Source organism: Anarhichas minor, unplaced genomic scaffold, assembly GCF_050575085.1.
Source record: "Anarhichas minor isolate MPS153535 unplaced genomic scaffold, ASM5057508v1 ptg000073l, whole genome shotgun sequence".
Taxonomy (NCBI): Eukaryota; Metazoa; Chordata; class Actinopteri; order Perciformes; family Anarhichadidae; genus Anarhichas; species Anarhichas minor.
Window position 1 is genome coordinate 5,125,653 of NW_027466519.1, and position 15,802 is coordinate 5,141,454.

Genomic DNA, 15,802 nt, shown 5'->3' on the forward strand with positions numbered 1-15,802 from the left:
AATATAAAGCGATTTCGATGTACCATATTAAACAATGCCACAATTAACAAATGTTATAATATGAATTAACATTATAGGATATCATTCAAATTAATCTAATTGAGTTGAACTTTCTATGAAATACGCAGTACATGAAAAACAGGACAGAAAAGGGAAAACAAATCAGATATTAGTTATCAACTTTTTTTTGCAGCCCAAGCAAAAAAGGGAAAACGTCAGATATCAGAGTATAGAGATCAACGTTTTATGGGAGCCCCAGCTAAACTAACTTGTTCATTAATCAAAACCAAACACTTGTTTTATAGGTTTCTGTTACAACAGGAATATATTCTGCGTGGTTGTTGAAAATACATTCGTCAAGTAAGTTTTGACCTTTAGCAATGCATTTTGATTCTGAGCCAGCAAGAGGACTGCACCTATTGCCAGTGTTGCTACGACCATAGCTTTGGTTGTGGACGGGTACGTGTGTTTAGACGATGGTGTTTGCTTCACAGCATCCTTGACAGTAAGACTGTGCTGAACTGCTTGCTGCTCCTCCTGGGTCAGGGTCATGGGGCAGAGTTCAGCCAGTACTTCCACAGCTGCTCGCTGACCAGCTTGTACTGCACCACTCATGTACCCACACCACAGGGTGGCTGTCTCTGTGCCTGCCCAATGGATCCTGTGAATCAAGAAAATCAGTGAGCCAAATATTGAACACAAAGCCTTATGTTGTTGTTTGAAAAAAACACGTTAATTTAACTTCCCATTGGATTAATTGCATCCCTTTACGCACATTTATAGACTATCTTAAGCTATTAACAATCAGTTGAATTACTACACGTAAATCTGTTGACATCATGTCTGTTCACTGACATTTGCAAATACAGGTTTCCACCAGAAAAGTTGTTGGACCCGGCGGTCAAGTGTGTGTGTGTGTGTGTGTGTGTGTGTTTCTGTGTCACTAAAATAAGAATAGCACTGGTCCTTAAAGGTCAGCCCTTAAGTAAACCTGGTAGGTTGCTGTCGCTAGCTTCAGGTCTTGAGGATTTGTTCACCGACAGCCTGAACTGTGTACTACATCTCTACATTCACAGCTTTAACGTTACTGCTAACATGATGCTCACTGTCAGTTACACACCCGCTCGCCCTCTCTCTCTCTCTCAAGAGAGGTAAAGCACGCTAATGTTAAGCACACAGCCTATGCACTAATTGTTCCTTAAAGCAGTCTGCTACTTTTAGAACGGATCTTTGTTTACAAAACCAGCTTGAAAATGCTGCTACTCCTTGAATTTCTGTCAATGGTGCCCAAAAACATCAGTCCACAGCCTTCAAGTTGAACACACCGCTGTCAAAGCAGAGCTGGAGTGTGCAGACTGCGGGGATTTGTTATTGGCAAGATGGTAAAATTCAAAAACAAACAAAAGAGCATAGGTAGTATAAACCACGTAAATATAATAATACAGTATAAGTCTTTGGAGAAGGTAGTAACGGCCTTACTGAGGGAAGCTAATTGGACTAAACTTCCTAGGTATCTGTTTCACAATGACGGATTCTATTCTTTTACATCTATGTACATACTATGTATACTATGTATGTTTTCTACAACATTGTTTTACTAAAGGTGAGCGTTTCAATTTCCAGTAAATTAATATACATTTTGTTGCACCTTGATATACGTCGTATGTCTTGGACACTGAGAGGAGCCGAGCGTTCAACTAATCACCACCTGGTGGTGAGTTGGATCAGATGGCTGGGGAAGACCTCTGGTAAACCCAAACATGTAGTGTGGGTATGTCTGGCTGAGGCCTCCGGAAGAATGTTGTGCATCCCGGGGGGAGGCTGGGGACATGGAATCCGAGTGGCCGGGTTTGCCGAAGTCAAACCCTGGGTGTGGGAATAGTTCAGGGAGGCTATGGAGAAGGACTTTTGGTTGCCCTCCAGGAAGTACTTTCAAACTGTAGATAACTCAGAAAGGAAAAGCAGGGCATGGGTCAGGCTGTGTTCTAGTGATATTGTCGAGCACTTTAAAGGAGCTCCTGAACTCAACTGTGGTGTAGAGAGGACATTGAAGAGCTCCTCAACCCAACGTGTGGAGGTTGGGGTCAATGCCTGTGAAGTTACAACAATGCATAGGACCCTATGTTCTCTGATGGTTTAAAGCAGAATATGAAATTCACAAAGGGACGTCACTATTCAGTAGGGTTAGGCCGGTGTAAAAGTTTTCAAACTGGTTTGATGTTAAGCCAAACACCAGACCGTATTGGTATACTGAATTTTACTACTATGTGTTGCACTTGACTCAGCAGCGACAGTCCGTTTATAAACAAACTATACTATGTTAATCATGTTGTCACATTGCTTATTAGTTATGCAATGCAAGTTGGATTTGGCTCCATGACACCGTGGGCAGGTTGCTGATGTAGGCCCCTTTTTAAATTGCCAGAACGTGTCATAATGACAAATGTCGGTTCAGCTGGTTCACATAAAATCAGACCAGTTTAAGCTCGCTCACCGGACCAGCACAACCATGGATTTACCCAACACTTTTCTTAAAGGGTGCAAACAAGAAATTGGATGAGCAGTCAGGACTGAACAAAGGTTCAGTGTGTGCCAAAGCTGCAATGAGAAATGTTCAGAAGCATTTTGAGTATTCAGTCCAGCCTACTGAAAGATGCCACTTGAGACTTCATCAGCAGAATATCCAAGAAGAATTCGACCTCAGACTGAAAGGCCTTTTGGCAACATGTCAACAAGCTTGGAGTTTGTAATGCACACCACCTGTCCAGCCACTGAGCTTTAGTAGCCTGATTGATCTCCTCAAACTGATCCTAAAAATTAGTTTGTTGAAGATGCCTGACGTCACCCCAAGTGTAGGACCTTTCACTGTTACACAGGATGGTAAACTTTTGTTTCAGAGTGCTCTGTGACGGATTTATACAGCAGTGGCTAGGCTAGGAGTGACACAACCTAATGACCACTGAGACTTTACACAAATGATAACGAATAAGGAAAGCAATGGTTTCACCAAGTATGGTAATAAAACATGAAAAAGGCAGGAGTGGTGTAGGGAGAAATCAATCAACTCAACCAGAACAGCAACATACATTGCAGGTGGTAGTAAACGGTATAATGAGCAGCAGCATAATACTGAGAAGAGTGAGAGCTTGTCAAGTTTAAAATGACCGCTTTGTGTTCTTGATTAGACTTGATAAGTGTCTTGTTTAAATAGGTGATTATACGATGACTTGGGCTAAGTGAAGCTGACTTTGGTGCTCTGTGAAAATGAATGCAATGCTTTGTTTTTGTAAGTTGTGGAGAAAGGTAAAGTGTGATTATGTTGGTCTACCATTTCAAGTCTCCAACGTGGAGGATTTCCTGAAACGCGCACTGGATTAATCTAATCTGTAAAACCAGGAATAAAGATAAAAGAATCCCTCTGAGCTAGTGGGATATCATTTTGACCTCCGCTGTATACAAACTGTCCTGCCGTGTTCAATTTAATCACATTTCCCAGTGGGCTGAGTCAGACACTGTAACAGCAAATGAACAAAATGGATTTAGAAAGAAACCGGTCCGCATTGTTTTCACTTTAAACACAAATACAGACTCTGGGACGATCATCAACCTTTCTCAAGCATTTTATCAGAGTGATCCAAGCATTCTGTAGAATAAACTGATGTTACGTGTTCTAAAATATAATGTCTGTACTGTATATGGAAATATGAAGTGTCTGACGGATTGAATTGTAGTTAATACTTGAGACACAAGGATTTGATTTTGTCATTTTCCTACTAGTTTTACATTCTGTAATGAAGTATCTGTAATCAATGACCAAAAAACTAAAGGTGTGTACAGTATATATGTCCCCATGATGACCAAATCGAGTACAATGGTGGACACTAATTAACTTGCGGTGCAGTCTTTTTTTGCCAACACAATGCACCACTGTGTTTGATTATATGGTAGTTCTGTCACGTTCTCTCAGGTTCAGCTAAGACTCAAGTGCAGACACAGACACGAGGTGAAGTTTAGAAATAAGAGTCTTTGCTGGCCATCAAAAGAGAAATAAACAAAAACGTAAAGCGACTCCAACAGGGAGCAAGCAAAACTAAAAAAAGGCCAAGTCACAAAAAAAAAGGCAAAGGTACAAACCAAGAGCAAACACGAGGACCAAACGCTAGAGCACGGAGCAGACACGAGGGAGACACAATGCTGGAACAGACAGGGGAACAAACAAAGACGATCTGACAGCCAGAACAGGGAAAGCAGGGGAGTATATATGTGTGGGGTGATGAGAAGATTGAAGGCAGCTGGGTGGACTGGGCAGGTGAGTAGGATGAGTGCAATCAGGGGAAACAGACACACAGACACAGAGACACAGGAACACAGGGGGCAAAGCCTAAACTGTGACAGGTTCAACAGATGTTGTGAATTGAGATCTGTTGAAAGAGTGTTTGGTGTTCTTGCAATCGGTTCCTCACTGCTCCGACTGTACAGTCTTGTCAATAGCATTCCCAGTGAGACATATGACACAATCATCTCATCTCTTTTAAATATATTTCCCTAAAAGTCAGATTGACAAAGTCCCACTTAATGTCTGTGTGGCGGATATTATTGAAAACCGTTGGTGTAAGGATCATGAATCGATATTTCGAGATGTTCATGTGATTCACATTAAGTCACAGCCTCACTTCGGTCTGATGCTTAGTGGTTGTGTTCTGTATTTTGTACTGATATATAATTGCCTGTTGTATGAGTGGTGGTACAGATTCAATTCATGCAATTCGTGATTTTATACTTCCGGCCCCTGTATTGGCATATCACAATCACAATGTTGGCAGGATGGGGTCCTCTCAAGGCTGTTTCATGCAAATTCTAGAAGCAGTGTGGCTGCAATGAGTCTGTTTCAGAGGACACTATGTGGAGGAGATTTGTGCAGCAGGTCTGTGGCTCGTGTTCATCACATTTGACCTCTTGAATGCTGTTTCTTTAAGTCCATACTATGGTGCAAATGCTCTGTAGGGATCAGGCTTCTAGACGTAGTTGCCAACAGATCTTCGGGTCAGTGCTGCGATTAATCCTAAAGAACTTCAATCCATTTCCTTCATCTGCTATTGATCTTTCAAATCTTGAACACTGACCTGACTGAGCTGACCAAGTAACCTACTCTTGCAATAACTGTTTGGTTTTTTTGGCCATCTGGGGGAAGTGTGAACTCAACATTGACATATCATCACCTCATTAAGTTATATGAACAACTTGTCAAACATTCTATCACTGTATCTATGTTTTCTGGCTTTCACCAACACCAACAGCAAATATCTGGCACAGTAGCTGCTCAATGCTCCACTACGTTCACCAGCTACAGTAAATAAGTGGGTTGAAACTCACTCTAAAAGTCAATACAGCTGAGGGGATCCACAGACCAGGGTGACAATTCTTGTCTTTTGATAAATTGTATTTATAAAGATAACCATACTCTCAATTATGATCTAATCTAAACAAGTTGGTATGGATTGTTGGCAGTATGTGTTTGGTATTATTAGTATTTCTTATAAATCAAAGATTGTATGGATGTATCAGCATTGATCTTAGCTGAGTGCAGCTCAGATCCCTAACCATGTGTAGACAGCCATTTTGATTCACTGCAAAGATCTGCACATAAATGGCCCAGTGGAGTACATTAAGTACTTAATACAAGACGTTATGCAACGTCATGTGTTTGTGATGATCATTTCTTGCTGAGATTTTGTATGTTGGTGTGCAGTCAGGCTTTTTGACGATCCGGCATTGCCCCTTTAAGAAGCAGATGTCTGTAAAAAAAATGATTTCAACATATTGTAACACTACTTCTTTGGGGCTCCCTGGGGAATCATTCTAGTGTTTCAGGATGAGGAGAAGAGTTGCTGCTGCCCTTCAAAAGCCAGAACGGAGAAGGACTAATCCTGAAATAGCTGAATGGATCCAAACTTCACTGTGTGGTCACACAGGGATGAAGTGCTAAGCCTGTAGACCTCTGATGGAGAGCTCCACTTATAATTATCAATTAGGTGCCATAACTAGACTTGTGGCAAATCATTGTTATTCTCTGCACCAATTTCTGAAATAGCAAAATACAAAAACGTGATGTTGTAACAAAAAAAACAACAGTTTTATACATTTTAAATGGATTCTATTTGACTCTTTGTATCTTAGGTTGACTGAACTAATCCTTCTCTGTTGGTAGTAATACTCCAAAAAATATGACGAGCACCTCAAACAACCATGTTTTGGTTTTGAAATATTTCAACATCCTACAAAGTTAGCGCAGAGTTTATTCTGCATGCATGTTGTAGTTGTTAACTCAGTAAAGCATGAACCCACTGGGGTCAATATATTCTGACTTCTTGTTTTTTTCTTCTCACTCATTCTTGTCTCTGCTCTCTAACCCCAACTAGAATTGAGTAGGAAGGTTTTCTGTGCAAAAATATTTCATACTGAGCACTCAGTACCCACTGAGGATTATGATTTTTGTTTTTTAAATAAAAAACAACACTGTATTGAGATTCATACTTTCCCAAACAAAATTCCATAATCTACCAGACTCTACTGGAATCTGACGTGCTATTATGTACATTATGTTTGAAGCACCAGCAGCAATTTTGTCAACCGAGCATGGGCTTGTCTTCATTACACGTGCTGGGTTTGAGTCAAAGTCACAACGTGTCCTTGAGGATCCATTTTCTATATGGGGTAGGAATGTGGATAAGGGCTACTGCCCCATGCTGCTGATTGAGTCACGTTATGTGATGAGCTTCCTCTGCTCCCCACAGACTTAATGTCATTATGGAAATACATTACCTGCATCCTCCTCCCCACCTCTCGCTCTCGTTCTTTCAGCTGTGTGCATCTCTGAACAGGCCATGAGAAATGGATTACAGGAAGTTTTCCTATGAGGACACCATTGCTGACGACCTCCTGCCATTTCTTTAGAACTGGACTAATGTGTATCAATCAGCGAAAGGCATAATAACTCCCACGACTCGTGTCAATGATTTGTAGGCATTGTGGGCTCGTGAGTAACTCACTGTCATCTGGTGTAATGATCTAATGTACCGAACTATGAACTCCAAATTTAGGTTAAAATGTTTAGAGACTCACACCGGTTTACTCAACATCCTACATTAGTTGTGGTGGGAGCCTGGAAGAAAGGTGACTCTCTTGGGTCTAGGGAGATGGAAAGGTGTGATGCTGTGCTGTATTTGTCATCAGTGGGGTGATTACCTGCCACAGGGCTTCCTCAGGCTAGGGTGGTAATAGGTTAGCAGACCTGGTGCCATGACATTAACAGGGCAGCCCCCGCTGTAGTCCTCCTTAGCCCAGTCCTGTAAAGCAGCAGAAAAGTGACATTTACTTTAATGGCACAGTACAAAACCATTGCTTTGTTTCAATCAACAATCGACAATTCCCAAGTCTAATTTAATCTGAGCACATTGCACAGCCCCCCACCCCTCTCAGACAATACTGAAAACTGTGCGCCCCCATTGTCCGTTGTTATTTAGCTCTTTTGAGTAAAAAAATCTAATATTATCACATAATAGAAATTGTTGTGTTGTAGGTTTGTATCACATGACTTGATTCAAAAAATGTACACAAATATTAAATAAGTAACTGTTGGCTCGTCAACATAAACTAGATGAGTGGAATGAAAAACTTTGATACCCATTTGGCTACCATAAAATCTGACCAAATATGTTTATTTTTCTCTTCACTAAGCTCTAGTTATTGTTGTTCTATAAAAGTATGTTCCCATTGAGTCCTTACAAAGTGAAATCGTGATGTCTCCCCCAACAACACTGCCTTGAGTTTCCTCAGGGAAATATTCCTGATGATCTTGCCTTTCAACAGTGAAGTGAGTTGTCTGGGGACTAAAACCATATGTCTACATGACTAATATGCCATTTCACAGTCAGCCTAGGTATGGTGTGCTTCATTTAATGGAGCTACGTAGCTATTCTGTACAACATTAGGAATGTAAAATATCTCCTCTACTGATTCCAGTAGTAGTAGCGCTCTTAGAAGCTCGGGCTGCACAACATATTGGTTTTGTTGTTTTTTAATCTCCCGCGCGATGTCAACTTGTTGTGATATTAACTGCAATATTGCACTTTAAAGATAGCAACAATGTGTTAAATAATATCTGTCTGTAGGTGCTATGTTGTCTGATATGCTTAATTCTGTTAACTCTCTAGCCAGTCAAACACAGGCCTCGTCATTAGGGTCCAACGATAAGGATTACCCTAGGCCCAGGTACAGTAAAAGTTATGTAGGTTCAGTAAATACAACCAGCCAGTTGCCGGAACAGGCCAGTGCTCCCAAAAAGTGAGCGAGCATCATTACTACATCTGCTCTACTCACCGAGACTTCTCTCTGCTCTGCCTGTGTCTGTCTTCCTGCCAAAAACTGCAGTTCATTAAATGGCCACTTGAGGCTGGCTCCAAAAAGCGAGTCCATCCCCATAGAACCCCATGTTAAAAGGCCCAACTTTACAGCAGAAATAAACATGTTTACAGCCCGGTACAAAAAATGGTTTGTAAATTATACTATTATATTATATTAAGGCTTACAGTTATCAATGAGATCTATAGCTAAATAATGTAAATGTTATGCACAAATTGAAGAAGCTGACGGGATTGTTGTAACGTTAACTTTAGCGATTTAATGTGATAAATTGATTGATTAATTGAATAAGTGAAATTCTAACATTAGTCAAATTATGTTTGATATATATATATATATATATATATATATTAGCACCGGGACCAACCGGCAAGTGGGAACAACTGGACCACAGACTTGACGTTAGATGGCAAGCACCGCAGAGTAGCATATTGCCAAGCTTCTTACTAGCTTGTTAGCCTTAGCTGCATGAATATGGATTAACAACTGCATTGCTGGAATACAAAGTTAAGGTAATAGAAATGTAATTATCAGATGTTAGACTACACTGTAACTATTATCAAACTAAAGCTTACTAGCAATTATATTTTAGCAACTGGTTTTCTCAGTATACATTAGTCTACACTATTAGTCTACAAATCAATTGGGTTCAGTTTTACTGACAGATATGTAAGCCTTTGCAACATAACATGGCTTTCCTCACTGAGATACAGGGTATATAATGAGACTATAAATTTTGGCACCTAAAAACTGCCACTGAACTACTTACTTTTTCTTCATAGTGGATGAAAGATGCAGCCTCACAACCTAGGTATTTAACCAGACTGGAAAGCACAGCTTCTCTTCTCTCCCCACCCTGCGAACAGAAGGAAATGCCTGTGCCAACATGATACTTACATTACCCTAGCAGGCCTAGCTCATCACAATTATAACAGCCGGCTGCAAAAATATTAATGCGTATTCAAGAAACCAATCCAAGCTGGACAAAGGAAGCAGCAGCCAATTTGAATAAATCAAGCATGGTCAACCTCCTGGTGAGACGTGGTGAGTTATGTACTGAGCAGCTGAGGCCTGAGGACCAAAAGGACAGATCTCCATAAAACATGCTGACGTACTGTATGTTGCAAAACTGTCTAAGAATCTTCATCTGCATGTCACTTTACCTGCATTTTCAGCACACCCTTGTGCAATAATTTGGAGTCTCTTGGTATAATCCTTCCATAAAAACCAAGAGTGAATTGAAGCATGGTGCCAAATTGCTTTCTATTGGAAGTTTATAAAAAGAAAAGATCTCACTGTTTATTTGCTGCAGGACTGCTGATAGTGTCAGCTAAAATTCCAATAAAAACTACATAGGAAAATGCCATTTGATAACTCCACCTGTGCAAACCAAAAACAATCAACACATTAAAAGTTCAACATAGTGAATCCAACCAAGTACACGGTATGAAAAAAAAAGATAATATATACAGCTGAATGCGACTTAAACAGCACAAAGAGCATATAATTGGAACCTTGATGTCCACTTTCCTCTCTTTAGCTGTGAAGTAGCATGTGGAAGTTAATTATTTCGCACTTTGTTCTTCATGGCACAGCAGGGAGACGGCTAAGCTTGAGCTCTGTAGCAAGTCAGGCTAATGACTGAAATGCCAAAACAACACTAGAGACAAGGCTAGGTGTTATTTGTCTTTTCAGGTAAAGGGAAAGCACTGGAACCCAATGAAAATGTCAACACAGTAGAAAGCAAGGAAAGGAAAGAGGAGAGGATGTAGGTTTAGTGCGGGAAAAGTGTGTATTGAGTTAGTAGAAGCAGAGTATGTGAAATGTGACCTTATCAATTGGCAACATATGGCTATTGAGCCTGCTTGAATCCTACCAAATCTGTTGCAAAAATGAATTAATCACCTGATAGTGTGCTGATTCTATAATGTAATAATTCAGTCCAGTGAAGTATGCATGCATTACTTGTTTACCTATAGTCGATAACCATTAGCCATCAAGTTGCAGAGTCTTTGTTCCACCTTCTATAGTGCAGCTATAAAGTCTTTGTTAACAAAGCAAATCTTTGACACTTCAGATATAGAGATGTCCAAAAACTACATCTGTGCCTGGTGCAAATAGTACGGCAAAAAAGTAACATAAATAAAATTGAAAGACTGTAGCATTGAGTTGAAAAACCCCTTTATTTTCTGTATTTAGCAAAGTAATAGTTATTGAAAGCATGACCACTGTTCTCAGTCTATATGATGTCCTATTCTCTCACACAATTTTAATATTGCTACCCGTGAGCATTTTTTTAAATATTTGACAACACGTAGATTTATCATTAGTGTTGGGAATTCTTCATATTCAGAGACCTTTAGACCTGGTGCTTGCGTGATCCAGCCATTATTGCACATTTGATTTTTAAATGTAGGGGCAGATGTTGTTATCTTCATATTCAGAGACCTTTATTTTGAAAATTAGTTTTTCTTTTGTGATCACAAGTTGTTTCCGCTTTCTTTACATTCCGCTTGTACTTTTTTCCATTGCTATCAGCAGAAGTCCAGTGCAAAACTCCTTAACGATGTAAGTTATAGTACAACTGCTATACTGTTCATATACCTAATTTCTCTCTCTGCATTTCATGACATTGCATTGTTTAGTTGATAGTGTATTCATTGTAACGTGGTAATGCCGGTAAACAGTTGTTTAAGTAATTGGCATGTTCAGAAACTAGCCTCGCTAAGTACTAAATTAACTGGCTAGCCTACCTAGTGTACACACAGTTACTGTGAGTTTCAATGTGTGGGATGATAACAATAGTTGTTACTGCAACAATTGTTGTTTATCAGGAGAGAATGCAGATCTTATTTTCTATTATTTAGTAAAGTGCTATAGGATTTAGTTAATGCTGGCTATCAAGTTCAGGATTAGCTCTTGGTAATGGAATCTTTCATGCAATTCCACAAGTTGTGCCTATCTAGCAAACCACAGCTGATATCCATTATCAACCTAAGTACAATTACAATATATCAACTCGATGATGGAAACAATCTGCATCAATTATTTTTCTCATTTACTATTTCTATGCATTAACATGCCATTTTAATGAATTACAATGGAAATTCGAACTGATGACCCGGGGAAAAGCTGTGTCATAAGCACATAATATGACATTTTCAAATTATAGATAAAGACTAATCATTTAAATCTGTCTCCACATTGATAACCCATTACCTCCTCGGAGCTCCATTGAGAAGCCTGCTGGCCGGCAATGAAGCCTACCAAGGCAGCATTACCACTGGGGCTGGTGGCATCAAAGGTAACACAGAATGGACACCCACTGGAGGATCCTGCCACAATTTCCCCAGAGAAGCCCTTCTCCTTCCAAAAAGCCTGTAGAGAAACAGAGATAGTTCACAGCTTCATCAGCTTCATCATATATCAGTGGTTGCAGAAGCACAAAACCCATTTAGAAATCACTTGCGTTATTAACGGCTGTTAAGTTATATCGAGTGCCATCTCTTTCTCTGCAGACCTCTACCCAAAGGGATTGAACTGCACCAAAAAGTTGAATACAACGTTATTTTCACACAAAGGTTAAAATAAACACAGCATTCACAATTGGTTCACTCACCACTTTCCATAAACTTTACTGCTGAATGTTGAATTTCAACATTTTCTTAATTTGCCTTAATCTGCCAGCATTCTTATCATCTTGCACAGCAGCTGGATTCTCGCAGGATCACAAGATCACACGAAAATCCATCTTGGCAGGCTTCAAGTACGAGTGTGGTTTAGGTGTGTGTGTGACGCGACACGTAGAAGATGAGCAGTAATGACGATGAAGGCATTTCTCAGAGAAAAATATGTGTTTTGCTCTTCTCCCGACTGGCTTTGGCAAGAGTTGATTGACAGAGGGTTCATCCAAACACCTGCTAATTGTTTTTTTTAAAGTGCTTGCCCTTTTCCAAATAGTTTCCAATGACAGCTTCTCAGATGCTTCTCTATGACAAACCGTTATATGGCGCGTCAGGTAAGCATCCTTGACCAAGCTAATGATTTCTGGTCACTGCGTGTTTAGCACAAAACAGAATCTCTTCAAAGGGATCAACACTATTAATAGTAACTTTGTGAATTTGCAAATAAAATGTTGAATACTATAACCGCATATAATGCAATTCGAAACATCTGTTCCATTGTCTTATGTGAAAGCCCAGAAACCACTATCAGCATATGCTGTTCTCCTAATTAAGCTTGAACAGCAACACTCATCTAAAACAATTGGAAATGTAGACTGAATATATTTCAAACTAACCTTTGATGATGTTAAGCATGCAAGTCACTTTTAGGTGTTAAGTCTTAAGTCTAGCTACATTTTGCATGCGTTAGATAGGAACAATCATTTTCATAGAGTGAATAGAGACCACACAATACATGTACTTTTATTATTGCTTTGCAGTGGTCAAAGTAGTGAAAAAGCATCTGAACTATTGTGTTATGAGTTATGAGTGTGTGGTGTGTTTTTTATGGTTTCTGTAGAATGAAAATGATTTTATAACTGCCGGGTCAAAAATGACCCCTAAGACATGATTTGTACCCTGTAAGTGTACAGTTTTTATGGAAATATGAACAAAGGCAATGTTTAACTTTTTCTCATGTTGGGGTCATTGAATTTCAAGTTGAAAAAAGATCATTAAGGGGGTTTCCTATGCTGTTAAACAGAGTGGAGGGTAATTTTTGACCCCTAAGACGACACAAGGGTTAAGATGTGCAGATCCCTCAGTATGTAGCCTGCCCGGGAAGCAATGATAAAGTCTTCCCTTCTCAGTACCTTTTAGTACACAAACTGGTGTCTCACTTAAGGCTGGGGTGTTTTGGCTCATATGTATATTTTTTACTCGAGGTCTTGTTTTTCACTGCTCTGGGTTCTTCCGGTGTGGTGAATTCACAACCAACTCACACTCTTTCGATCCTTTGCATGATATTACAATTTCTGATATCACAGTAGATGCTCAAATGTACTCCATCTACCTTAAACATTCAAAAACTGACAGGGAAGATAAAGGTTTGACTGTTGTTATCGTACTAACCAACACTGCATTATGTCCTCTATCTTCTATAACCCTGTACCTGCAACAGCGTCCTGTGGCGCGAGGCAAGACAAACCCTTGTTTCTGACCGACAAAGTAAAAGCCATATCAAGGCTCTGATATGTGAAGGCACAACCCAACTCTGTCTCCGCAAACGATGTGGGGCCCCTCCTCGCCTATACAGTTCTCACTCATTCCACATCGGTGTAGCTCCGCAGCTGTTTTTGTCCCAGCATCCACTCTGAAAGCTATGGGTCAGTCGTCTTCAGTGGTCCTATTAACGTTATGTTCACCCAGGAATTATGGAGATAATCGCAGCTCAATGAGTGCTACCTTGGAGACTAGCATTACCTCCATGCATGATAATAAATTGAAAGTGGTTGGCTGGGTTTCACTGCTTGATTTAGGTAGTATGACCTCTCTTGGGATGCATGCCTGCATCCCTCCCATGAAGTTACACCTGACAGCTGAGGTCTGCAGCAGGCTTGCTGCAGACTAGATATACTAGATATTTCACATAACTGTTTTGGCTAGTTGCTTGGCTAATCTAGGGAGCATTTTAAAAGCGGAGCCACCAGCGCCAAGTATAACTGTATTTTCATTTGTTGCAATAAATGGATACAAATCTACAAGAGTGCTCCTGACTGAACGGCCACCTGCCAAATAAATATGGTTCAGACCATTAATCTTTATTTTCATGCATTTTACAGTCAAAGTTTTTTCCAAGCCATAACTCAGTTTTACTAGTAATGCCTGGGAGTGTGTTAATACCTGGAACAATCATTACCATAAGGTTCTAATGCATTGTGAATGAAGAGCAAATGGGATGTGAGATGTTATGTGATACAGAAGTTACTTCTTCCAGCTTGTGTTAAGAGGACGAGTCGTTGAAAATAATATTGAACTCATTGTAGGAATTAGAAAATAGCATTTTAACATGTTGCAATAAATTATAAAGTGAGGCTTTGACTGTGTCCCTGTTGCCATGGTTTCTCATTATAGAGAGAGCCAGCGCATTCATTTAGAAGACTGAATGAAGTATTCACTCAGCACAGGGAATAAATAGAAGTTATGGTTGTTTTGTGTGAGGAATACATGTCATACAGTGTAGAGTAACTATGTGGTACTAAACTACTATATACAAAACATACACTGAATAAAAATAACCAAAATTACAATATGATGTATATATACACAGACATTTTATGTTGTCTGTAACAACCTATTTTATATATTGGTTGTTAATAGGTAATATTCGCAAATTTTATAATTCTAACATCAAATGTCAAGACCATTCTATGGTACTTCCTAGGATAGGAGGATACCCTCAAATGTAATAACAATGTCCCATAAAATAATCAGTAGTTGCGTCTCTTGCACACGCTATGTATAGCCTGCTGGCAACCTTATCTTAACCTGCCTCATGCAATAATAAGTGACTTTGAGGAACCTGCGACCAAGGGTTTTAGACACTACTGACTGTTTTGAGTGAGCATCAGTTGACATTTTTTTATAATGCATATATTCACTTTGTGACTTGCATAAATGTTACAATAGAATTATATTAGCAATCTTTGTATCAAGCAGTATTCGAATGTGTGTTGTAATGGGAAATTATGTTATAGTATAGATCGTAATACAGATATCTTGACCACGTATATAAGTTAGGTTATGTTACAGTATCATGTGAAAGTTTTAAAGAATGTACTACTCGATGTGAGGAAGTCAGGAGATGATTTTAATTAGTTTAGTATCCAGGTGTCTTGTTATCTGTTATCTTGTACACTGTTTCTTTGTTGGTAAGACGGAGACACAGAGAGACCTTGACTAACAGACATCCTTTGTCTGAAATACTTTTACTCCCCTTTTGACGCATTATCTGAAGTTGTAAAGGCGTGAACTTTTGTATGCATAAATGATGTTGAATATTGCACTTCGAAGAAGGTTTCACGCAGTCTACTGAATACGTGGTTGCTCTGCTTTCTTCCCTCTTGCGCAAGAGAATAAACGGAAAAAGACAACTTTATTATTGATTTGAGAACATAAACTCTCTCCTCCCGATTAACCTAGAAATTTTCCACCAGTGTTCATTTATCCATCCAAGCAGATTTACTCATTAAAAACGGGGTAATTGTCTCAAACCTAATTTTAAAAAAAATGTGTTATCCTAGAAATTCTGACTGGATCAGATAAATGCTGTTGTCTTAGTACATCTTGTTTACTTAGTTTGAAGAATTTTAGCTCAGACCACAAAATAACAATTAAACTTACCAAATAGCCCAAAAGAAAATACATTTATTTACATT

At 39.4% G+C, this 15,802-nt stretch overlaps 1 protein-coding gene across 1 annotated transcript in view; it reads right to left on the bottom strand.

The window, feature by feature from the left end:
* Positions 1–312: 312 nt before the first annotated feature.
* The window catches only part of LOC142935246 (putative flavin-containing monoamine oxidase A), a 35,465-nt gene continuing 19,975 nt past the window's right edge, over positions 313–15,802 (bottom strand). Inside the window, exons 9-12 of the mRNA XM_076079461.1 lie at positions 11,641–11,799; positions 9,191–9,277; positions 7,246–7,346; positions 313–661 (exon numbers count right to left, since the gene is read on the bottom strand). Coding sequence (XP_075935576.1) covers positions 313–661; positions 7,246–7,346; positions 9,191–9,277; positions 11,641–11,799 — 696 coding nt within the window. The remainder of the gene's footprint in view (positions 662–7,245; positions 7,347–9,190; positions 9,278–11,640; positions 11,800–15,802) is intronic.